Source organism: Rhinolophus hipposideros, assembly GCF_964194185.1.
Source record: "Rhinolophus hipposideros genome assembly, chromosome: 11".
Classification (NCBI taxonomy): Eukaryota; Metazoa; Chordata; class Mammalia; order Chiroptera; family Rhinolophidae; genus Rhinolophus; species Rhinolophus hipposideros.
In genome coordinates, this window is record NC_138057.1 from 45,504,203 (window position 1) to 45,531,001 (window position 26,799).

General features: G+C 42.0%; 1 protein-coding gene across 7 annotated transcripts in view; it reads right to left on the bottom strand.

Annotated features, from left to right (window-relative positions):
- Positions 1-26,799, bottom strand: part of TLE1 (TLE family member 1, transcriptional corepressor) — an 84,343-nt gene that overhangs the window by 41,488 nt on the left and 16,056 nt on the right. For 2 of the 7 annotated variants that reach the window (XM_081067632.1, XM_081067631.1), the window contains exons 5-7: positions 14,426-14,488; positions 12,741-12,845; positions 198-402 (exon numbers count right to left, since the gene is read on the bottom strand). In XM_081067632.1, the coding sequence (XP_080923758.1) occupies positions 198-402; positions 12,741-12,845; positions 14,426-14,488 (373 nt within the window). The remainder of the gene's footprint in view (positions 1-197; positions 403-12,740; positions 12,846-14,425; positions 14,489-26,799) is intronic. The other 5 variants (XM_081067637.1, XM_081067635.1, XM_081067636.1 and 2 more) reach the window with 3 other exon arrangements.

Here is a 26,799-nt window from a genome sequence, read left to right on the forward strand (position 1 = left end):
GAAATCTACAGATGCCCGAGTTAAACCCTGAGAAGCTCCAGGGTGAACTGTGTTTCAGTGGCCAAGCTTTGCGACAGTTCCTCTTAGCTCACTGTTTGCTGTGTGTATGGGGTGGGGCTCTGTGGAGCAGCTCACACAGCTCTGCAGCACTGCATGAGTGCGAGCACAGTCCTAATCTGGCTTGCCCGGCCTCTCACCTCTGTGGTGCTCTGCGTCGTGGTGTTTCTTGTCATCTTTCATGGCCAAGTGAGACTGCCCACTCAGAGCACTAGACAGCGCCAGGAGGCCGGCGCTGCCGCCGAGGGGCGGGATGCCAGGAGGCTGAAGTCCTGAAGGGTGAGGCGTGAGGGGGACTGGGGGTCCGTGGCCATGAGACAGATGCTGAGCTTGCAACTGCTGCTGCTGTTGGTGGTGGTGAAAGAGGGCAGGAGGAAGAAGAGGAGGAGGTGGTGGTGGCGGTACAGTGGCATGGGGGTGGGGGAAATACAGATGACATGAGAGGATGGAGGAAACAACAGGTTTGACACACACGTGAAGGGAGCAAAAAAGGAAGACAGAGGGAGGGAGAAGGGGAAAAATGTGATTAGCACTTTCATCAAAAGATTCCAACTACTCAGTTACCTGATAAGATGCAATCTTCCCCAAATATAATCCTCAGATCTACACTGTCACTTTCCGGCATAACTCAGCCCCCGAGAGTATAGCTGCTTATCATCAGCAAGCCTGGCTTAGTAGGCAACTCACATGTTAGTTCCATTGCTAAGTGCCTCCAGGGACGAATCCAGTATGCCACTGAATCTAAGATGCCATACTTTTTTTTTTTTTATAAATTTTTTTTTTTAAACATTTCTTTTTAGTTCTCTCAGATAACCGCCGTTACCAGTTTATTTATTTATTATTTTTTTGTTGTTGAGAGCCTGCTGGCCCATGTGGGAATCGAACCGGCAGCCTTCGGAGTTAGGAGCACGGAGCTCTAACCGCCTGCGCCACCGGGCCGGCCCGCCATACATTTTTAGATTTAAGACTCATCCTGTTTTCAGAAAGGTTAAAGTCGTGGATATGCATCGATAATACAGTAACCACAGGCCTGAGTAGTCATCAGTTGTTAGGTGACTCCATTTCACCCCAGCGTTCTTGCATTAACTTACCACAATGGTATGATGAAACAAAGCCAAAGTATTATCTTTAATTCACAGAACTCAGAAAGCAGGAAGAACCAGCATGCCTTCCGCATCCCACCCCCAGGCACTGTGTGTCCATCTCTCACTAAGCCCTCACAGAGCTGTGAGGAGGTACTGATATTCCCATTTCTCAGAAGGAACCAAGGCACCAAGTGGTGAGAAAACTGCCGAGGTTCTGCAGCAGGCGGGAGGGAGGCGTCCATGCAGGAACGCCCCACAGGGCTGCGCTCTAGTACCACTGCACCGTCACGTATAGTGGGGAGCCTCGGGGGCCACACACGGGAGAGCGGGAAGAAACCCTAACTAAGGGGAAGCTTTGTTTATCTGTTCTTCCTCAGAGTTCTATCCCCCAAACCCAGCCTTTCAATGGCACAGAGGAAAAACATTAAGACCCAGAGAGGCCAAGAACCTTGACAAGAACACACGCCCGCTAATCCTGTGAGGCACCAACCACAGTGACCCAAGTCACCATTCCCAAGTGCCTTCCCTCTATTGCTTAACCCATTCCAGAGATTACAGATCTGTTCACATTGAAAAGTACCGGTGTTCTCATATGTTATATTTAAGAGCATGTTGTAGGGAATGAGAAAGTAGCCAAGAAATGGCCCTTCTACCATAAATCTGGCCACATTTCAGCTGTCCAACACAAAACTCGTTTTTGATGAGACAGTAAAAACGATTAAAGCTCAATTTTTAAGGTATAATGTTAGGAAATTCTTAAGATTCTGATTTGTGCTCAGTTCCCTGGGACTCAATTACTCGTTTTATTTATTACCCCCTTGCGTGTACTGAATATATTAAATCTTCATGCCAGGTCTTCAGTAATTTCCACCCAGACCACTGATTTTTAATTGACTCCTAAACATGCTTCCCACCCTCAAGAGCAAGACAAAACAGCATCTTAAAAGTAGAAATTGGTGTCTACAATCATTTTATAGTAAATCTTCAACCACTACTAGCATCTTGTAAAAAAACCTGTCAGGGCCAATGTTCTCTTTAAACTTCCAGTTCTAATTAGAGGGAAATTGGAAAAGGGGGCGAGGTCCAAGTGGGCAGCATTAATAGTGTTCTCGGAAAGTATTTATAAAACTACTCATTCGCCATTTGAGATCATAGTAACAATTTCTTTACGCAGAAAATCACCTTCCTGTCATCCCGAAGACACTAATTCTTGCTCTGTCACCTTTTAAGAGCTCGGCAATCGCAAGACATAAAACTGAAGAAGCTGGCAGCAGAGTCACGGTCCACTAGGCATGCTCATTAGCACTTAATTAGGAACTAGACACCTGCCATAAGCAATGCGCTGGGAGAAGGATGAGGACCAGGGCTGCCCTACCAGCAATTACTATCATTACTTGGAGAGTAAGAGCTATGTCCGGCTTCTGGGAGGGAAACGCAGTGATGCATACACAAGTGAGTGCAGCAGGGTAATTAAGCGCGGCACCGACTAAACGATGAGAGGCTCAGCAGAGGGAAAGGCATTAACTACAGGGTGGAGGTCACTGCCCTACCACCACGCCCTGCACGCCCCAGCTCCCCCAAAAATCCAGAATGAAGTCACTGCAAGGCGACATCAGGATTGGGGTTTTATGTCAGAGCAAAGGCAACATTCGGATACTCAAGAAGGAAGTGGATTTTCTACCAAACTTAAGTTAGTTGTTAGAAAGATGAACTGGAAAGCACACTCTGATATGTTACTGAAAAGAAAGATTAATCAAGGGGCTTTGCCACAGCTGTGAAGCAGACCGCCCGTGGAAACCCAACATTCAGGCTGATACCATCAGTGGGAGATCCAAGAGCCTCCCGGCCGTGGATAACTCCACCTCTGCCGTGCTATAAGCTTCCCCTTCAAGAAATAGCTCACTATTCATTATTAAAGGCAACTGGGTTCCTCCGTCCATGGCTTGGCCATCTTGAAGACTTCTATTTTTTTTTCAAAGCGAAACCCTTTCAAAACAGAAATGAGGATACTGCTGTCTCATTCTACTTCTTAATCCTGCCATGTACAGCTCCCAGATAATATGTATTTTAATATCCAGTATCTTGGACTCAGCTCAGAACACACTTGAGGCAGGGAAGGTGGGCATCATAGCTCCCATTTCACAGATGACGGTGGTTTGCCATGGGGCTCACAGCAGAACGATGATTGCAAAGCTTTGTTCCCTAGAACAGAATTTCTCTTGGGACGGCAGCAGCACTGTCATGCTCATAAGGAGGTACAGAAGGAGCAGTCCCAAAAAAGGGGAAGGAAGATGGTGACTTCTTGCTCCACCAGAGACCTCACGTTTCTCTTCCGAGGTAACGAGAAGCTCAAGGGCATGCAATACTGCAAACTCACCACTGGGTATTTACCCAGAGATATAAACCCATTTGTACCGTGCGGAAGTAGCAGTCACAGATGGGAATTTGTTCTTAGGTTTACAACTCAAGAGTGCCAACTCTCTAGCCCCCACTTTTCGATTCTCTGTCCCTGTTATCTGAAAAAGGACGCTATCTGTTCCAGCTCTCTTCCAAGGAAGCTTATAAAGAATCAAGCCTGAACAGAGAGAGCTCTGGCTTCTCTCAGCAGAAGATGCTTAAGGGTAAGAAGTGTCATTTCAAAGATAAAGTATTTATGGAAATGAATAGAGGGCCCACATCCTGGAGAGTGAAACAATTAACTGCAAAAGAGCAGCCCACCTGCCCCATGTGTCCTTGGAAGAACAGTTTTTCTCCACAAGGCTTACCTGAGACAGACAATCTAGTATCCATCACCTTCACCAAAAGGAAAAAAAAAACAAAAATAAAAAACATGAATGCTACTTAAAATATGTATTTTAGAAAAAAAGTGATACTGACATTGCTACATGGCGAGCAAAACCTAAAAAAACCTAACAGCTCAGCCAATTAGAGGAGTTTACATGCATCAGTCCTCTACAGACCCAAACTTGAAAATGTCATGGGAAACTATTAAATCTTTCTCAACAAGACAGCAAGGGTGGGAAAATTCAACCGTCTATCCATTCATTAGCCTACACTAATTAGTAAACATTTTTTCTTAAGTTAATGCTTTTAGATTTATACAGCACAGAACACACAACCAAAACAGTTTATACAAAGCTATCAGAAAAGGCATTTTTAATGAGCAATGATAGTTTTTAGAAATACAGTTGGTTACTCAGGCTATCAAACTAGACCAGAAGGTTCTCAAACAGAGCAACTTTGACACACACACCTCTTTCCCCACCCCAGGGACATTTGGCCACGTCTATAGACATTTATTGTTGTCACAACTGGGGATAAAAGGGTTAGAATTCTACTGGTATCTGGTGGGAGAAGCCAGGGATGCAGTTAAACATCCTACAAAGCACAGGATAGCCCCTCCGCCACAGAGAATTATTGAGCCCCAAATGTTAATAGTGCTTAGGTTGAGAAATTCTGATCTAGATCTAAGCTGGAATTCTGTTCCATTACATTAAAATTCATGCTCCTGAATGCTAGGGACTTGCCAAATTGTTGCTTAAAAAATAACGGGCCTGCCTTGTGGCTCAGGTGGTTGGAGTGCCCAGCTCCTAACACGGAGGTCCCTGGTTCGCTTCCCACATGGGCCAGTGAGCTGCGCCCTCTACAGCTAAGATTGTAGACAACAGCTCTCCTTGGAGCTGCGCTGCCATGAGCAGCGGGAGGTTGGCATGAGCTGCTGCAGGCTGCCGTGTGCTACCATGTGCCGCCATGAGCAGCCGGTGGCCAGTGTGAGTGGCTGACAGCCATTGTGAGTGGCCAGATGCCGGCGAGAGCTGCCATGAGCTGCTGTGAACAGTCGACCGGTGACCGACTGCCTCAGCCGGGGGAGCGCAAGGCTCATGATACCAGCATGGGCCAGGGAGCTGTGTCCTACACAACTAGACTGAGAAACAAGGGCTTCAACGGGGGGAGGGGGGGGGAATAGAACTTTTCAACATTCAATTGTTCACTGTCCCTTCATCACATCACCATTGAGTACGAGTACCTTATCACACTCAAAAGAAGGGGGGGCGGAAGGGGGGCATCTGCTTCCTAGATCTGACTCCACTAACAATCTCAAAATAAAACAAACAAAAACTTCACATTGTGTACAACAATTTGGAAAGACCTACACTGGGAACTTTTACATATTGGTGTTCTGGTGCCTCAGAGGTGATCATGGACAGATTTAGGTTGGAGAATAAGATGAATGTACTTGCTCTTACCTAAACAATGTGAATAGGCTGGGAGTGAGACAAGTATTAATAAAACAAACAGCAAACTGAGTTAATGATACCGAAAACCCACAAGGAATAAAGTAACCTCATCCATGTCAAACAACAGCCACGCATTTAGAATGTTAATTCACATTCTACCTAGCGCAGCCTGGATCAATTATGTTACCATAATGAAACTGACTTTTGCCGTTTACATTCAGAGCTTTAACGTAATACTGTAGTGTTTCTACATTTTTGTTTCTGAAACAGGTGTAGCGTGTGTTTTATCACCACAGAGCTCTGCCTCTACAACTGGAAAGGGCACCCAGAATGAAAGTGAAGGCCCATGCCCACTTCACCCTGACTGGATGCTAAGTTCCTTTTCACCAACCACTGAATCAACTTGAATTTCTGAACTTTCACCTCATTTATAACCTCAGAGAAAACTATGTCACACAGATCACAAACAACCCAACCAGAACTAAAGCCATGCCCCAAATAGCATCTCTAATGCTAAAAGCGTGACAGTAAGTGGCATTTATAGCACTTGGTATTTAAACACGTTTAAAGCGGAAAAATGTGAAAGTAGCATTTGTTGACAGTTCTTTCCAAATCACTCTTACTTGATTTCTGCTATTTCCCTGTTCTTTAAAACACTCAGTTCTTATCTTGGGAGAGTGCAGAAAAAGAAAATTGGTATGCTACAGTAAACAAGTGGGAAAAGTGGGAAACAGCTGTGTGGCAGCAGAAAAATCAAGGACACTACTCCAGGAGTTATCTGAAAACCTCCCATTATATGAATGGCCTCTCCCGTGAAGAGGGGAAAGGGTGATAAACAGGCAGAAACTGCTTCCTGGGGCCAAGAATTCTCAAGCCACTTGAAGACAATTAAACAACAAGAGTGATCCATTGAAAGGCCCCATCTCAATGCTGGAGCACACAGAGAATGACAGAGAGAAAAAAAATAAAAGCCAGTAGGAGGAAGGCCTAAAATTCTGAAAAGGATCTGAACTCTTCTTTCTTCTTTCTGCACTTCAGCTAATCCACAAAGGCCACCTCTGCCTATGTCATCACGGACTTGCTTGTCCCACCTGCCCGGCCCTGGATGACTGTTACAGTTGTTGACAGTCACCAGAGAGCCCTGGGACTTACAGGCCTAAATTAGCATAAATTTTAAAAAGTCATGTTTATTTAGGTAGTTACACTTCTAAAACCATATACAGTTTTGATGAAAAGATGCTCAATATCATTAGCCATCAGAGACATGCAAATCAAAACCCTTCATACCCACTAGGATGGCTAGAATTGAAAAGATGAAACAACAAGTGTTGGAGAAGATGTAGAGAAATTGGAATTCTCATCCACTGCTTTGGAAAACAGCCTGGCCGTTGCTCAAAAAGTTAAACACGGGGCGGCCAGATGGCTCAGTTGATTAGAGCCGTGAGCTCTTAACAACAGGGTCGCTGGTTCGATTCCCGTGTGGGACAGTGAGCTGTGCCCTCCACAACTAGATTGAAGACAACGAGCTGCCGCTGAGCTGCCAATGGGGCGGCTGGATGGCTCAACTGAATAGAGCGCAAGCTCTCAACAACAAGGTTGCCAGTTCAATTCCCACATGGGATGGTGGGCTGTGCCCCCTAAAACTAAAGATTGAAAACAGTGACTGGACTTGGAGCTGAGCTGCATCCTCCACAACTAGATTGAAGGGCAACGGCTGGACTTGGAGCTGATGGGTCCTGAAAAAACACACTGTTCCCCAATATTCCCCAATTTAAAAAATTTTTTAATAAAAATTGAAAAAGTTAAACACGGAGTTACCATTTGACCTGGCAATTCCACTCCTAGTAGCTAAAGACCCAAGATAAAACATGTCCACATAAAAAATTGTACACAAATGTTCATAGCAGCATTATTCATAATAAATAGCCAAGAGGTGAAAACAACTTAAATGTCCATCAACTGACGAATGAATTAAGGTGTATTGATACAATGGAATATTATTCATCAACAAAAAGGATCGAAGTACATGCTACAACATGAATAAACCTTGAAAACATTATGCTAAGTGAAAGAAGCCAGGCACAAAAGGCCACATATGATTCCAGTTATGCGAAACGTTCAGAATAGACAAATCCAGACCAAAAGACTGGTGGTTTGCAGAGGCTGAGGAGAGGTGGGGCAAGAGGACTGACTGTTAACGGAGATGTGGAATTTGTTTTTGCAGTGTTACAAATGTTCTAGAATTAGATAATGGTGATGGTTGGACAAGTTTATGAATATACTAAAAACCACGTGAGTTATATGCTTTAAAAGGGTGAATTTTATGGCATGTAAATTATGTATCAATTTTTTTAAGAAAATGAATAGATATAACTCATAAAATGGGGTGCTCTACTCTCTCTACTCTGAAAGGGGGTCAATAGCATGCTTTTTCCAAGAAATCAAGCACAAATCATATGAAAATAGGTGGGGAATTAAAAAAGGAAACTACTTCAAATAGTTTTCTAATAACTAAAAAGCACTCTAACTGTTCAGAAGAACTTCCAGACATTGAAACCAAGTCCTGGATTTGTCAGAGAGATACCTAGCTGTACTTTAAAAAACTAACTTGAACCAAAGAAGAAGATGCATAAAAAACTTTTTTGCAATACTGCTCCTTCTCTTTTGAAAATTAATAAAACGACTGGAATACTGGAATTTAAGTGGAGGGTATGTCATTAAATATAAGTTAGCAGAGCTAAAAGATCTATGTTTGTTGTAGCCATTTCGTTTTCTCTTCTTGGTAGCAAGTTATGCATTATTCTCCTAGCGCGAATTTGTTTTATAAAGAAACTTGCAGCTGGGTTATTGATGGGCTTTCCAGGGATTAACTGCATACTCACAAGAATAAGAGGCTAACCTCACCCTCTTAAACTTCACACACTGAAATCCTATAGACAGCTGACAGCTACAGCCAGAGAAGAAAAATAATCCAACATTTTGCTAATCCTTAAACCAATCATCTCGTGCAACAATGGGGAGCCCTTTAGGTCTACAACTCAATCTCTTACAGACAGAAAGGCTGCTGCTACAGACACATCAGGAGCTTGTATTCACAGCCATTCCCTACACAAACATGCATAGCCGGACATCCCAAAATAACTTACACTTCTTTTATTCATACTAAATTGTTTTAAAGGATAGAGAATTACAAACTTGCTTATGAAGTAGGAATATACGACTCGGACTAATAACTGGAACCCCAAACCTGAGCCCCACAGGCCTTGACAGAAGTTACATTCACAGAAATAAGTCAGACTATCTCCAAATAAATAAGGAAAGAAAAACAAGGCTGACTATATTAACCCCCAATTTTTTGAGTTCCTGAAGTTCAGAGGCATTTGCTATGGAAAACTGCTCATATTTTCTTATACCCAACAGTTAGCATTGAGGTGGCTACCAGAATCTGGCATTCTGTGGTCTGGGAAGGACAACCCCCACTCAATAGGGACACTGATGGAAGTGAACTGGTTGTCCGAGGTCACAAACCTAAAAAGTGGCAATGCCAAGTGTCCTACTCAAGTCCATCTGATTCTCGGCCCACATGTTGCCCTAGGTTAAGCAATACAAATGCTCTTAGAAAGATGAGCACACAGCACCACAAAGTTGGATAGCAGACACTTGGTTAGAAACAGATATACAACTTATGCAACTGTTTTCTTTAAAAAAGAAAATCACACTCTGCTCTTTTTTACTTTTTAATCAAAAACCAACCATCTTTCCTGAGGAGGTGGGGGAAAACTAGCTGAGAAGGACAGGGGAACTTCCTGGGATGAAGGAAACAATCTGCACCCTGAGAGGAGTGTGGTTACAGGGGTCCTTCCGGCACCCAAAGAGATCAGACTGTCCATGTAAGATCTGTGCATTTCACTACATATAAATTATACCTGAATTCAAAAAGAAATCTGTACATGCAGATATGTAGGTATCTAAGCCTATACCTATATGGTGGTATCTATTAATTATGTCATGGAAACCTGATTAAAAGATAACATTAGTTATTTGGAATTCCAAATTAAACTCAAATTGATTATTTAGAATCAGTGCAGGTAGAGAGAGCTCTTAATTCCCAACTCCCCAAACAGAACAGTGGGCAATGATCCTGAAGAGTCCCTGCTGTCTATTTTCTCTACCTACAGGTAGCCGTTAGCTATCCCACAAATACAGTGTTACATCATTAACTAATCTATTTCATTTTGAGCCCTTTAAACTGAATTCCAAATAAATAAATAAAAAGTCTTTGAGGGATGCTTAAATTGTGGAGACTATTCTGATGTAAAAAAGTCAAAATCTCAAATGAGCAAGTTCCCTTCACCCAATGAACTTGTTTTCCAAAGCACGAGTTGTGTGTCAAAACAAAACAAACCCTGTGCCTATTAAGATCTCCGCCTTATTACTCTTTCTATTGTTGCAATAACATAACACGTTTAACGGCAAAAGAACAAATGAAAACCAAAATTCAAAAAGTAGGGCTGCAGTTATTATTCTGCCAATTATCAAACTTGCTATCAATGAAAGCTATTAAAAACTGTAAAACAAAAACATTTCAATTGTGTCTCCAAATATCAACAATCTAAGAAACTTATTTTTTCTTACATACCAGTAATCTATGAAAGTTGAAGGCAGGTGCTGTGATGGAAAAGATTTATCCGTCAGATATAAGAACTAAGTTTTTTATGCTGATAAGAAACGGGCACCATTAATTCACTCAACACAAATGGAAAAAAATATAACCTCTCTCTTCCTCCTAACAGAGCATCCATGGTCCCAGGACACAAGCTGCGTTTACCCAGAAGCTTAGTGCCCTTGAGAAGATTTAACTTCTTCCAGGTTTGCTAAAGAGAATTATCTGCAGCCCTGTCAAGCAAGCAGTAAGCTCCTTGATTGTACCTTAAAGGGAATGAGAATGTTTCAGCTCATTTGCATTTTAAAGGGTACTCTTTCATGATCTTTCACACTTGTAATAGATGTCTAAACCGTTAAATTACTATTTCTTTTCTTAGCCTGAAAGTCGATGCAGACGAAGAGCGTGGCCTCTCCCATTGTTCTTTACCCTAACTTGGTCCCTGAACAATACTGACAGCTGCTATCAAACCGGGCTGCATTTACTCTGTGCGCAGCTGCTGCTTGTAAGAACAGACAGCCTCCCGGAGCCTCCTCCCCTCTGGGGAGACAGGTTGACACACTGCATGTTCAATGAAGGGGTACAAAGGTCCACTGAATTGTCAACCCAATTTTATGCTACTTCGATTTTCGAAGAGGCACGCAATTCCTCTCAAGCAAAAATCAAGCATATGCCAGAGCATGAAACTTAAGGTGCGGGATAATTATTGATCACCACAAACTTTAAAAGAGCCCTCTGACATAAATTAATATACTGATGCAAAAATTACAATTATGAAAACCACACATGCCAGTATGCTAAAGACATGCAACTGGCATGGAGTCTTGTGCTGGGCCCAATTCACTGATTTGGGTTATTGTTGCTAGCTAGCAATCTGCCTTTATAATCTCAACAACATGCTTCCTGGACTAAAGCCATTCATAAAATTAGCGATTCATCTTCCCTTCTAAAATGACCTATTTTTATTTTCTGATTCTTCTCAAAATGAGTATGACCTACAAACAATTTCCTTTCTAATGTGTCGGACGGGGGCCGTGCCTTTGAGAATTGACAAATATGAGTGTTACTACCAAGAAATGATATGTAAAAATTTAGAGCCCATCAGAAAACAAACATGTTCCACAAAGTTTAACTGGGTACTTGAGAACTACTTTGCATATATTTCCCTTTAATCAAAACAGGCTTTTTCCATCCTCAGTTATTTGGGTTAAAAAATTCTGTGCTCAAGCTACAAGTACAATTTACTATTAGTCTTTGCTAATCAAACACAGTACATGCAAAAGTACCAGTGAATATTTGATTTGATCTCTGAAATAAAGCAATTCATTACACAAGAAAAGGGTACAGAAGGCAGCAGACAAATGCAGATGTAATTGTGTTTTTTGTTGAATGTGATTAGAGAGTCCACTAAGTAACAGTCAAAAAATGTGATACTAAAGGGGGAGAAATGCAGAGCGTGTATAGGGGGAGGGAGGAGAGAATTGTTTATACAAAGCTAAGCTGTCAAGTGTAATAAAGCAGCTTGAATAAAATTTAAGCTGAAAATCCACTGAAGCTCCCCATTTCAGGGAGGAAAAAGCTATTAAAAGGAAATGAAGGTCACCCTCCCAGTTTATTTCACCTAATTGACTGCCAATAGCTTACCACAGGCAACCCGACTGCAGATCTGCAATTGAGAAACTGATGAAAGGAGAGTTTTCAAGCTGAGGCTCATTCTTTTAATCCTCCTTGGCTCTTATGTTTTTTTCTCCATCTCCAGTTGGGATGTAATTTTAAACCCTGATGGATTAACTGGTTCCATTGTCTATGGCCGTCATTGGACTATGGCACTCTTAATCCGTACAGCAGCATGTCTAATTATCATTACAAAGTGTCTGAGGGAACTATAAAGACCAGCAGGGCATCTTCTCACAAGCAATTAACATAAATTGATAAATGAGTGATTTGAATCCGCTCAAGGCACTCACATATGAATAAAATCAGAAAGGATGGTCCCTTGTTTCAGCTACTTCTTTCACTTAATCTGGAAGGGCAGAAAACCTGAGAACCATCCTGGATTCTGTAGTAGGGGGGTGGGGCGGATGAACTCATGCAGGGGAAGGACCACACGATTCACCAGGCTCATTAATGCAGAACAAATGACTTGTGATTGACAGCCAGTCACCAATGAGGAGCACCAACTGAACTCAGCATAGGAGAGCAGAAAGCTGGTGGAAGGCTAGAGGGCACTAGAGCAGACAATGATCACTGCGCTTCAACAGCAAGAGTGTTCTTTTCTTTGGGGTGTGACTTAAAAATTCATGGGGGAGGCACATGAACGAGAAAGAGCAGTTATATAGGTTCCAGTACTCTAGGAAGCACAAGGCAGAAGCAAAGATAACCAAATGAAATGGTCATGTTGAGACTTGTCTTGACCTTAGTATGATTTAAAGTTATAAGACAGAATAAGGAAAAGAGTTTAAAACTCTAACCTAAAGCTTTTCTTTTCTGCTGTCATGTCCCTTATGCTAATCTCTCTGCTATCATGTCCCTTCTACGAATTTCTCTTCCCCTACACACCTCAGCATACCTTGAAACTCCCTCCTCCTCCCAACCTAATCTAATAGGTCAATGTTAAGCTACACAGTATTATATTGACATATAGTTAGATAGATAAAGCCATCAAATTAATAAGAAATGAAAGCTGGTTATACACACTGTAGGAGGTAGACCTGGTAGGCCACGTACCCCGATGATGGCATTCAACTCTGCCATGGTCACCTGTTTGGCACGTTCGACAGCCTGCGCCACCTGTTGTTGATGCTTTGAAAACAATGAGAAAAAAAAGTGTCAGCAAGGCAGCCAAGAACTTCACATTGTACTTTCCCACCGTAACAACAAGAAGACAAAGGCTATATACAATGCACATTGAAGTATAATACTAACTTAAATGCAGTTTCTCGAACACACATTATTTCACAGAACACATGCCCAAGAGGAAAAGGAAAATAGAAATGTGCTCTTCCCTTATTTCTAACCAACACCAGTCGCCACTTCACTTCTTATGGAAAATTTTGGCTTGAAATGGTAGAAAGTCAAAAAGGACAACAAAAATGGTAACCTGAGGTCTTAGAAAATAAACAGTATGGGATATGGAAGATCACCTTGGTTTGCAGAAGGGGTTCACTCTGAAAAGTTTGAGCAGGTAAAGCTTGCAGCCATTTTAAAAAGCCCATTTTGATACTTAAAATGTAAGCATTAAATCTGCAGTCACTTCTCTGATCAAAAAATCCCAACCCACTAGTAGTTTTTGGAAACTCGGGGGATTGCTCTCCTTTAGTCTTTTAGACTTTTCTCCCTTCACATGGGAAGGCAAGGACCCCACTCTTAGCACAGCTCCCAACTCCACTCACAAACACAAAGCACGTCTTTGGCTTGGAAGGCATGAGACTATAGCAGAGACCACAATTACTAGAGTCTAACAAACAACAGGGCTCAAAAGGCCAACAAATCTAAACTGTAACATCCAGTAATGTTATGCTGGCGGAGGCTGCCGTAACAGCAGAGGTGGCGCTATCCAGCACAGAGCAGTAGATGCCAACTAAACAGACACCGGCATTCCCGCTCTGAGTTCAATAAGCTTTGCACTCCGCCTCAAGATACATGCATCTGTACACACTTAAAACAGTTTAGCATTTATGAACTTGTAACCAAAAGTAAGGTAAACTTTAAGGCCAAACTAAAATAGACTGGTTTTGAGTCAATTACACAGATTTCTCCTTAAGAGCTTTTCTCCCTCAAAATATTCAGGATGAACCCCTGTGATTTTCACCTTAACAAAATGGAGGTAGACCTGGTGTGTGCATAACTCTGTAACGTGAACACTTATTTTAAGAGCATTAGCTTCCGCTCCCTCCATGAACAGCAGTAAGTCAACCACTGTACAAGCACAAATGAAATACCTGCTTCCACGGTCAAGTCAACTCTTCTGGGATCGTTTTTAAAAGCCAGTCTATCACTAACAATTGTCACCCAAATAAATTAAAAAAAAATACTATCAAGAAAAAAAAAAGAAAGCCAGTCTAAGATCTCCAGAGAAAGGACACCTGTAATCATCAGTAGCTATCAAGCCTATACTCCTCCTCAAAGAAAAGCTTTGTATTTGATAGTCATGTTGCAGTTTTCCACAGAAAAAAATTAATTTGAGGGTTGAGCTATTGTCACCACTTGTACAGTGTGCCCTCAGGTCTGTTAGATGGAATGGCAGGGGGTTTACACACTTCAGCTGTAACAGATGTTCTTCACACTTGTTCCTTGTGATAAAATTAACATCTTAAAACTAGCTAATTTGCAAACAGAGAAGCAACATAATTGCACTTTAACAGCTGAACAGTTTTACTTACTTCCTGAGACAGAAATGGGATGACTTGTGCACAAATCGTATTCAATCTCTTGGCGATTTCAGTCTATAAAGACAAAGCCATATAAATGTTTAGTATACTTCATAATCAGTTCAGAAAGATAAAACTTCATACCCAATACTTGAGCCCTCCACTACCTCCTTCTTGAGGGCATAAAATTGCTTTCCCAGGCTACGTTACTAATATTTATCTTGAGATAAACAGTAGATATTAATCCCACTTGCAAAGTAAGACATAACTGCGCGCTTTATTGTTCACTTAAATAAGAGATAATGAGTAGTTTAATTGAATTGGAAAATCTACATGGTGTAAGGCTATATGATCATTTAACCTAGTGATTGCAACCTCATTTGTACACTTATTCAATTATGGCGTCCACGGCACATTTATGTAGTAGAGCAAGTTCATTCACACTGGTGTCACCAACCAGCGGAGCAGCAGCACTGTCAAAGCAGTCCGGCTTTCAAGAGAAGTCTAGAGGGAGAGAGAGCTGAAGAAAGCAGCCCACAGACCTCCTTTCCACTTGTCTCAACTCTTGCACAAAGGAAACAAGACTTCAATGTTAGTTGCTTTCACTAAGTCTCAAAATTTCAAACAAGCCAAGAAAATACTGCTGAAACAAAACACAAGTCCAGAGGGACAGTCAAGTGGAGACATTCTGGGTATCTGTAGTTTCACCATAATTCATCATCAAATGTGAAGACCTCACTGACAGGGCCCATGGTTCAGCTGAATACGACAAAACATGTCCTGTGTGTTGGCAGCACGGGCTGTTTAAAGAAAATAGGAAAAGTCTTTGCTCAGCTCCAAGGCCACAACATCCTTCTATAACAAGGGCCAAACTGGAATGCAGAGAAGAAAGCGTGTTACGCTTCCACCCTAGAGTAGAATCCACCTGCCTGTCCCACCTCTAACACCTGCCAGCAATGCAAAGCAGCTCTGCTTTCCTCAAACTTGGAAGAACCAGATCTGTCTTTAAAAAAAAAAAAAAAAAAAAGTCATCTCAAAAGAGTCCCAGCTTCGACCTTATTTATTTCATCATTCACTGTCAATGCTTACTAATGCCGCCTCTGTTAGTGAATTAGGCAATGAAAAAGATCACGAGAAGAAAATTATGAAGCACATAGCCATGCCCTTGAGAAATAGGGAATGGAATGAGCAAGATAAAGCAGAAACCTCAGAAACCATATAATCAAGTACATAAAAAAGAGCTGCCTTTTGTCCTCTTAAGATGGTTCTAGTTAACTGAGCAACAAGGCCTTTGGTTTGGTGGGATTGGATTTAGGCCAACCCAACTCAATTCTCCCTGACCACCAATGAAAAAGGGTTCCATTGGAAGAAATGCAGTACCAGAAGGGGAAATGACTGGTATAGAGAGCAAACCCACGACCTTGCTTTAATCAGCAGGGCAAACAGATATATGCAAAAAGTGTGCAGCTGTACCAGGTGCAAAAACAGAACTGGGCAGCCCCACCCAATTCATCTGATCACAGCCACTCACTCCAGCTAATTCAAGGTCATGGCTCTCCTCGAAAGTATGGGCAGGTGTCCCTTTCCTTTGCAAGGGTGTTCTGCACCATGTATTGGGGATATGTAAAGATGTAGGGATGCCCTTCGTGGACTCTTACTTAGGTCTTTGCTCCCTGCTCCCTACCTGCCATACATCCTGACAGCATTTCCCGCTTCTCCAAAATTCACAAGTAAGGTTTTCCAATGTTAAAAAGGATTAATGCTCACTTTAAGCACACACAGCTATATATAAACACAACATTTTTATGTTGTGTTTTATGTCAACATTTTATTTTTTTTTTAATGAAAGTCAAATAACCCTAGGTCTATGTCATGCGGGAGACCCTGATCGCTGCGCCATTTGTCATGCAGGGTGGCATGCAGGGTCTCTGGTCCCACTCCCCACATAAGAATGCAGGATTTGGTGAGGCCAAAAATGAACACCCACGGAGCTACAGATGGGGGAGTCATACCGCTATATTCTTGCTGGCGGCATTTGCCTCTCTGCAATCCGCTCTTGCTAGCTCAGCCACCATCTTCTTGCTAGCCCTCATTTTCTTCTAGCGTAGCCACGGCAGTTATATTTGTGGCCAATAGCTCACTGGTTACAGCTGACGGCCAACTAGCCACAACTGGTGGCCATCCAATCACAGTTGATGGCCACTTACTTCCTGAGCCAGCACCTTTCCATGTGAGGCCAAGAGCCTGGAAACTGCACTCCTGGCTCTGACCCCACAGTCAATCATCCAGGGATAACCCTGAGTACCATTTTGGTGATTCTGGGAAATGTCATTCCAGACTATATGTGTATGCACAAGCCCAGGGTGTAGAAATACACTTTTATACCAAGGGGTCCCATTATATATACTGCTTTTCTATAATTTATTATTTCCACTCAAAAATGTATCATGGACACCCTTCCATTCAATAAATACAGATATGAATGAGGACATCATCAGTGTATTATACTATACAGCATATTGGTGTTTAAAGTCTCCTAATATTTGTTTCACCTAATTTTCCACAATTAAAAATTCTGTCGAATAACCCTCTACATAGAATCTCTAAAAGAAAGCCCTAGAAGTCAAACTGCTAGGTCAAAGTGTATGCATATTTTTAATTATAATGCATCTGCCCAGCAGAAAAACTCACCAATTCACATTATCGCCAGTCTTTGAGGATGCGTTCTCTCCCACCATGTCAATATTAGGTTTTGTTGACCTTTTAAAAAAATCTTTATCCAATAGATTAAAAACTAACCTCACTTTTATTTGCATCACTTGGATTCTTCTTGAAGCTAAACATCTTTTCATATATTAATAGTATTTATTGGCCCTTTGTATTTTTTCCTTTCTCTATTTTTCCTTCGGTATTTATTCATCATTGTCTTTTTTACAGTAGTTCTTTTCATATGACAAATGACTCTTTTCCATAGTTTTTCCAGCCCCACTTGTCTTTCAGCCTTGCTTACTATGGATTTTTTACTCTGCGTAACTTTAAGTTTTTATGTGGTCAAACTAAAGAATATTGTTCCTATGTTCCTGGTCTTTGGGTCAGAATTAGAATATCCCAAAATTAATAAAAGCCATTCTTAATTTTCTTGTAGTGCTGCTATAGTTGTACTTTCTCTACTTAAGTACTTGACCTTGATGAAATTTATTTTGGTTTTTGAAGAAAAGATAATCTCTTTAATTAATAATAATATGTGTTATATTACACAGGCTTTAAGGTAAAACTGAACTTCACTGTCAGGGATTGATAGTTAAGAACTAGTCTGAACAGAATGACTCGTAAACCTTTAATAATATTAAAGTTATTAAAAACAAAATAAAAGAACAGATTAAAGCATAGGTAATATAAGTTGGGTTAGAGTAGGTAAGACTGAAACAGGAGGAAGAAGGTTAAAGATCAAAGCTCAAACTGATGACTAAACATCAAAGGCCATACCATCTGTTCTGGGGATTCTAAATACAGTGGTACCTCAGTTTTCTAACGTAATCCGTTCCAGAAGGGAAGGCGGTTCGAGTTCTGAAATATTCGAAAACAGCCGACAGCTAGGCCTCGGGATCTTGCGCTCAGCGAGTCACGTGACAAGTGCCGAAGCATTTACTGCCGGGTTTACCTCCTATAAGAACCCTAATGTTCCTCAATGGAGACGTTCAAAAACTGAGATACTACTGTACTAAATGGTTTGGAGAAGAAATGGAAATACAAACAACAGAGGAGGGCCTTTGCGAACTGTCTCTTCCCTCTGCCAGGTCTCCAAACCCGAATCTTAAACTATCCTCTGACAAGTGAGCTACATTTTGAGCAAGGAAAACTAAATTCAAATCCTACCTCTGGTTTACCTTGAAATTCCCTGAGCTGCCCTGGCTTCTCTGTAAGGAGAGTACGTACCTCCAGGCAGCATGAGGATTCCACTTGTTTCCCTGACAGTGCTTTGTAAGTTCTAAAATATCACCATCACCACAGGAGGGTTTCAGAAACGCTTCTCCCAGACCTTAAAATAGTCCAAATAGCAGCATAAAAACTGACAACAGTCCCTGAGTATTATCTCTTGCTTCAATGCAAGAGTAGTCTTATAACTGAGCACAAATTAACAAGGAGTGTTTTCCACCCCTGCTTCTATTCCTGACCACATAGTTTACAAGCAGGTTAAACTGGATATTTGACCCTGCTTAAGCAAGTATTAGGAAAGTTCTGTAATCTTTCCAGACTGCCTTCTACTTCTTCCAAAGGCTACACAACTCCAATGGAAAAAAAACTTCAGGCTAACTGTATTTTCCACCTAGAAATCATTTTCCTGACCAAAGCTGAATACATATTTGGTACATTTATAGTCATAAATGCTTATAAACTTCCCTTGTGCCTCTATTTTTGATACCATGTAAGGCAACAACATTTAGTTAGCATTCAAGAGCTATGTATGCCCAATTCAGATTTTCATGGAAGCTTTGTGCCCAGAAACTCACCCAGCTGGGTAAAGGCCCCATCACCAAGCCTTCCCTTCATGGAGAGCCACCACCCAAGTGAGGCAACAGGAAGCAGGAGTCCAAATTATCTGTTTGGAACCATCTTTTATTCTCCTTGCCAATGCCAACTCCCCTCACTGATTTGCTTATGATAACAGAGTTGGTGCTCATAATCCAAAAACTTGGGGTTGCATCTCAGCGAACCAGGACTAGGTGTCCTTAAGTCACTTCAACCGCTGGGCCACAGGTCTCTTATCACCAATCTACTTCAGCAGTCCATCAAAAACACGTAAGCTAATATGGAAACTACAGCTGAATTATTACAGAGACAAAGAGCTGTACTCTTATCCCAACCCTTCAAGGCCTGCCTCACATCCACTTAGAAGCTGCTACCCTCCGCCCCCCACCAGCACACAAACTCTTCTCTAGGTCCTTCAAGGTCGCCCACAGTGTTCGCTATCCTCTGGGAAACTAAGCCTACATCTTACATAATAAAGCTTCCTTACAGATTCTAGCTCATGAGAACAAGACTCTGACTAAACACTGTGACAGGCTCCTTGCTGTGCCCTCCACCTCTATCACTGACCACAGAGCACCCAATCAACAGGCTTTAAAGGGAGCCTTCATAGACAAACGGAATCCCCGCGCACCCTCAACTTAGCAATCAAGTTAGAATGAGGCTCTGTTTATACCATATTTCCCCAAAAATAAGATCAGGTCTTATATTAAGGTTTGCTTCAAAAGATGCATTAGGGCTTATGTTCAGGGGATGTCATCCTGAAAAATCATTCTAGGACTTATTTTCCGGTTACGTATTATTTTCGGGGAAACACGGTAGTAAGAAATCATATCTTAGGTCAAAAAACAAAATTCAACTGAGTAAATTTGAAGCTCTCATTGGCTTTATTCAGTGATTCATGAAATAGGGCAACATCCAACCTAGCGAACAGAAAAGAATTCCAAAGAGCTGTACAAAAGGAAAGACAGGTAGAGAGGGGGCGCAAAAAGGAAATAGCAAAGAATGCATTATTTCAGGCAAGGTTGCCCACCTAAGGGGAATGGAAGAGGCTTACTGGGCCGATTACCTCACTAATGCTGCTGACCAGGTAATCCTAGGCTGACTGGTTAAAGGTTACGTTCCTGGGAGAGGCTGAAACTGCAGTTAGGTTAGGTATTAAGTCTTGGTTTGCTGACCTGGGGCTTAGCATAAGCAACTCCATTTTGGGCCTGTTGTTTCGGTTTACACTTAGTAGGTGTAACATTCACATACCTGTATATTTTAACTGAATTAAATATGGTCAAATACCTTGAAGGCCAAGAATGAACCAAACCCTGGTGTACTTTGCAGGGCTTTTAAATTGAAGACATGCTCTGGGCATATGAACTTAAGTTTTAAGATTTTATGATTCCTAAAAGCTCGACTCCCTATTCCTACTCCTTACACCTCATCTAATTACAAGACTAAAGAGGCCACTCCCCAGTGTCTGCCCACTTCTCCACTACACACAGAGTAACACATAATGAGTGTTGTTTGAAGCTCAAAACAGGGTGAGGACTGCTTAAGAGTAATTGCCCATGGTCTCAAAGCAATCCAATGGCACCTTGCCCAAAGTCAGCTTAGGGAGGGGAAACTCCACCACCATTAAATTGCAAATTGATGGATCATAAAAAATGCTGCTTATGCTGAGGGCTGGCAAACTCATCTTTTGGTTTCCTTGAACCTAGCAGGAAGCCAAGAGAAAAACACAGTGGAGTGTTGGTAAGAAGTGTCTGGCAACAGATAAACGGGCAAGAACATGAAAACAAAGTACACGTAGGAAAATAAATAGATAACGACCAAATCCCTCTGACTAGAAGTTTCGGAGTCTGTGAAATGATGTTCAATACAGAAAAACAGTGTTCAACCTTACCAGTAACCAAACAAAATGCAAATTTGGTTGTAAGGTACCTCACTTTAAACCAGTTACGTTAGTTTATTTTTAAAAATTTAATAAAATACAATGATGATGAGTACTCTGGGAAACTAAAACAACGATAATGTTACTGATGGCAGAGTAAATTGGTAGTCGTCTTGGAAAGCAATTGGGCAGTGTTTCCAGAGCGTGAAATTATTCAAACCCTTTGGTAAGAATTTATCCTAAGGAAATATTTCAAATGAAAAGCATTCCATGCATGAAGCTGTTCACTGCAGCATGAGTTTGAAAGCAAAAGAGAAAAAGCCAGGTAAAGATGTTAACTGAAGTTCAACACATCACAACTATCTGCAGAGATTCTGAAAAATGTTAACATTTGCCCACCTGAGAAATCAGTTACCTAATACTAGAACAGTTAAATAATACACTGTATCAACCCAAAGGCAAGGCAAGTAACTATTAAAGTTATATTTATGATAATGATGCTTAAATGGCCAACACATTTACTAAATGAAGCAGGAGGGGAAGAACAAAGGTGTGATGTTAGTGTGCCTGTGTGCTTTTACAACACATGCATGTGGCCAAGGACTGTTGATACCCAAAATAAAAAGTGATTTTGCTGTGGTCGTGGGTACTGGTGACTTTTTCCCCTCCAGTGACCTTGTGGACACCACCCTTGATTTACTGTCTAAATGTATTTTTAAACTGGGAAGGGAAAAAGGGGCTGTCAGGCTGCCACGCGTGTGACTGACATTGAGTCACAACAATGCTGGCAAACCCTGAAACTATTTGGGTGCCCAGCCCGCTTACAATCCTCCAGTCACATGTGGAGAAACTGACTTCTGAAGGAAATGACTTGCTCAAACTCATAAAGCAAGATTAGAAGCCACATTCTCTGCCTAGTCCTTTCTCCAGGAAGTGGAAGTGGGATGTTGGAACTTACTCAAGACCAGAAATAAAGCTGATAAACTCAGCCTTGTTTTGCAAAGCAACGGAGCCCAAACAGGACTCGATGGCACAGGGCCAAGGCCGTGTCATCTCCGGGCCAACAATGGTAACACAAGCAGCAGCCCCAGTCTGTCAGCGACAGGGGCACTGCACCCTTGCTGCCCTGGCAGCAGTGCTCTGCAGAGCAGAGTAGGCATCTTGCAGGGGACCTCAGGTATAAATTGCAAACCTTAGATAAGTCGCAGCCCAAGTGTACTTCAGTCCTCTCTCTCCTTCACAGGCAGAGAGAATTAGTGCATGGGCCCTAATAGCAGACGATCTGGCCCACCAATAGAGCAAAGTCCACAGAAACGCACCCATAAATACATTTCTATTTCCTGAAGATGACATCTGATATACCTAGATAAAAATTCAAGATGTTTGAACAAAAACCACGTACCCAAAACGACATACGCAAAACACTGCAATCTTTCAACACATCCCTCCCCTTCATACCAGGGGGAAAGGTTTCTTGGCCTAGAAACCTCCTTCAGAACATCCTCTATTCAGCAGATTTACTGTCTCCCACCATAGCAAGCTTCACCAGTAGTCTCATGAAAAGGCAATTTTACCTTAAATTCTAATGCACCACTGTGACTTTCTAGTTAAAACATAATTATGTCAATAAAATGACTAAGCACGTTTTGGAGACATCCAAATGAAAATAACTTGGGGTATCTTTATTAAGTCAAGGTTATAATGGTTCATGAGGTTATGAGTAATTCTCAAACATAAGAGTGTACTGGGATCACCGGAAAGACTTGCTAAAATAATAGATGGCTGAGCCCCACTCGGAGAGTTTTTGAGTCAAGAGGTCTGGGGCCCTAGCATCTACATTTCTGTCAAGTTCCCAGTGAGCTGCAGTTACTGGACTAAGAACCACAGCTTGAGGAGCTGCTGCCATCCCTTACCCAGGAAGGCGGCAGTCCACTGCTTAGCACACAGCAGGGCTTCTCACACCCACTGTCTAATCTTCAATCCACGCTGGTCCCCAGTGAGAATAGACTGACAGGTTAAAGAAACTTGCCTAGGGTCAGAAACAAGGCGGGGGAGGTCAGGCCTGCCTCTCACCAAAGCCTTCCCACAAGGTGATGGCAGCCTTCTCCACACATTTTTTATAAAACAAGACCAAGGCAAGAACACAAACCGGGGGTGTCAGAACACATTTGCCTACTGTGGGAAACAACCGTAAGCAGTATTCATTTAAATGATTCCACCCATGGCAATATAATATCGCCCCTTCTTAAACCCTATGATTAAAACAAAACAAAGAGTACCAGATGACAGAAACCGTTTAGTGGCTCAATTAATCAGAACATAAGTCACCAATTACTGGCAGATAATAACTTTTGTGTTCCAACTCCCCCTCACTTGGCAGCTCCCACAGAATTCTAAATCTGAGCCCTTTCCAACTGGGCCCAGACTCTTCCTTCACTGCTCATCGTTCACACTCGAAGCTTCTCTGAAAACAAGGAGGGGTTAAAAGAAAGGGGAAAAAAACTTGCTGAAGGCTGCCGGGGGCGGAGATAGCAACACTAATTGCTCCCATTCTGTGGCTCCTCGAGAGACAGATTGCAGGGGCCTGCATCTCCGGAGAGCAGAGAAAGCTCTCGTGTCTTCTTCGTGGCAGCTCTCAGCAGAACAACTCAAGTGCCCTTAATTGTTTATGTTCTTAATGCAGAGTCTCTTGAATGCATTCATTTTTAATAGCAGGCTTGAGAGTGGGGCCCATCAAAGAATGACAAAGCAACTCTATTCATTGGTTCTCCTTCCAGCAATGATGGTCTTTTGATTTATTTGCAAATGACAAGCTTGGCAGGACCCACTTGATGGCTGCCCTCATTTTTTTTTTTTTTTAAGAATTCAGTTGCACTTCCAAGATGAAGTTGAGTCTGCAACACTGTCTATTTGTGTAAAATTTTCCCCCTTCAGTTCCTTCTAATTAATTACTTAAATGTTTTGACCCAACTGTTGCCAAGCAGAGCGTTTGGGCTCTAATTTGTCATTTTGGTAAAGATGCATCCTTGACAAAAGCATGGCAGCTGTTTCAGTGCCTGAACAGCATATTTCCATTATTCAGAAGCCCTCATTATGAGGTTCAGAAAGTGCTGTTCACATGAAATCGTACTGACTTGTCCAATGATGGAAAAAGACAGTTTTTGGCGACCTTAAAGGAAAATGCACTGTTACGCCACAGAAGGTTTTTAAGACAAACTCTGCAGAGTGAGTCACAGAACACACTGTGAAGTCATCACGTATTGTTCTCAGAACGGAAAGAGAACAAGCCTCTCCTGGAACACACCCCAGCAAACCTACACCTTTCACCCTCTTCACAGGTCTTAGTCATGAGAGAGTGCATGAGAAATTAGATAATATCATACAATAGCAGGATCAGCGGGAGGCAAAGCCGACTGCATCACCATCATCATCACCATCATCGGAAGAAGGCTAAAATTACAATTACGAAAATAAAATATCCTTTGTAAAGACAGAGGCTACATGGGAATACACAAAAATCAAGTTACCTCTGAAAACCAAGTTGATGAGGTTGTTTCAAAATTTGTAACATTTTCTTTGCAATGAAATTTAAAGCTTCTTTTTCATTACAGCTACCTTTCGGTCTCTGTAACCTTTCGGTCTCCGTAACCTGTCTTTGGTTGGCCCTGGTTTCCAACGCTCTACAGTCACTATCTCCTCGCCTTCCATCATGACACAGCAAACCAGCGAGGCACACTGCTCTCAAGCCCTCCTGAGCAGTACCTTGATCATCCTTATCAGCCCCTCCCCACATCTCAGGTGGAGATCGCTGGATAAGCAGTTTGGGGTATTTCCCTAACAGGTTGGAATTGACAGTCAATTCAGATAGTTGGGAGAGGAATTTCCTGCCTGAGGTGACCATGCTACAACTGAATGACCTACACACATGATGACACTCTTCTTCCAGAGCCAACTTCTTAAGGAAACCAGCATTCCACCAGGAGGCCTACGCCATCAATGCCATGGGGGCATGGCCACAAAATGGCCGCAAGTTAGATATGTATGTGATGGGAAAGCCCCAGGGCAAAGCCATCGCTCAAGCCCCCAACTCATTCTCAGTCAAGAAGCCTCGACCCTGGGCCTTACTGTCGTCCTGGCTGAGCTTCTGGAGCTGTGGTCCTTTGGGAAAGAAGACAAGGTTCCTGGCCTTCCCAGCTGGAAAGTGGGAATTTTTTTTTTTTCAATCAACATCATGTGCCAAGAAACCTGCAAAGCTCCAGAATGCAGTTTACCCCCAGAGTGGCTAGAAGACAGAATTTAAGGGAGGGGACGCCACTGCAAACTGAGAGTCTGCCTCTGCCTTAGGAACTGCTGTACTCAGCATAGGCTGGCATCAAAGATTAGGAGCTGCTTAGGGAAGAAAAGATCTTGTGCACATTGAAGTCAACAGTTGAGAAAAAACTATTTTCTCAAAAGCATCTTAGGTAATGATTAATATGAAATCTGGGATGCTAGTGAAAATTTTCAAAACGTAACCTTTTGGAAAAGCCCTTAAGTATTTAAGAAGATGCTAAGTACAAGGATCCTAGATGAGAGAATTCACTATTGTATTCAAGATTCACAGATTTACTCAGCAATGCAGGTGGAAGCAAACTGGAATATCACTTTAAACACAAATTATTCTTTTAAAAAACTGATCATTGTATCACAATACAATCCACAGAGAAACCTCAGCAAGAGAGAAAAATTCACCATTTCTCCAAGGTAACAATCAAGCTACTTTCAGGAAAAAAGATATTCTGTATGATAGAAAATTTATTCAGGGTTACATGGATCGACCAAAAATATATACATTTAAAAGTATGTCAGGGGTGGCCTGTTAGCTCAGTTGGTTAGAGCGCAGTGCTCTTAACAACTAGGTTGCCGGTTTGATCCCCACATGGGCCACTGTGAGCTGCGCCCTCCACAACTGGACTGAAACAACTACTTGACTTGGAGCTGATGGGTCCTGGGAAATCACACTTTAATAAATAAAAATTTTTTAAAAAGTATGTCAAAGAAAATTCTGGGATACCCTTATGCCCAGTCATGTTAATTTACAATTTTAAAATGATACAGTGTTACAATGTGTCGTCTAATATATGCTGGGGAAGCATTAAATAAGTAGAACCCACAGTCACGGAAGTGAGGACAATTTACAAACCAGGGGCCACCAGAAGTTACCACTCCTGTAATTCACCAGTTATTTTACCAGTGGACAAATCAATGTATGTGTTCGCATGTTTTTAGAAAGCATCCCAGATATTATTTCATTAATTATGTAGGTTCAGAACATGTCAATTCTTGTTTCCCAGAGCACCAGAAACCAAATTTAACCCACGTATTCTGTTACACTAGTCTGCCCTCACAGGGTTCCCACAGGGCTGGGCTGGTTCAATAATGCTGAGCTCCTTCTGGAAGAACAGTATAGACTTCCTGCCATTTGGACTGTGAAATACAGTAATCCACCAGGGAATAAAGGTCAATGTTGCACTTTTGGTCATTACTGAATCATTTGAGATGATCTGTGGTGAGGATGAGAGGAAAATCGAAGGCTGTGAGAACGCTGCAAATGGCTTGACCTCAGACCAATTTTCATCTCCATCTGTCTAATAGACATATGGATAAAAAGCCCTCCCTCCTTCTGGGCCACTCGGCTGTTTTCAAATCTGCGGCACAAGCCAGGAATCAGTTAAACAATACATTAATAAAGGGAAATAACCTTCTAAGCCCCAGACTGACGCTTACTCAGGTTTTAGGTCATCAGCTGAAGTTTGGAACGCAATTTTCCCAGTCTGCAAACAGGCCTGCAGCAAAGTAGAAATTTTAAGGAATATGGAGAATTATCTGCAGTGCACAGGCATGTGCCAAAATCTCCTTATTCATACATGCAAATATATGCATACTTACACCTCCACCCCCACCAAAAGACATCCACACGATGTCTCTTAGGTCTGCT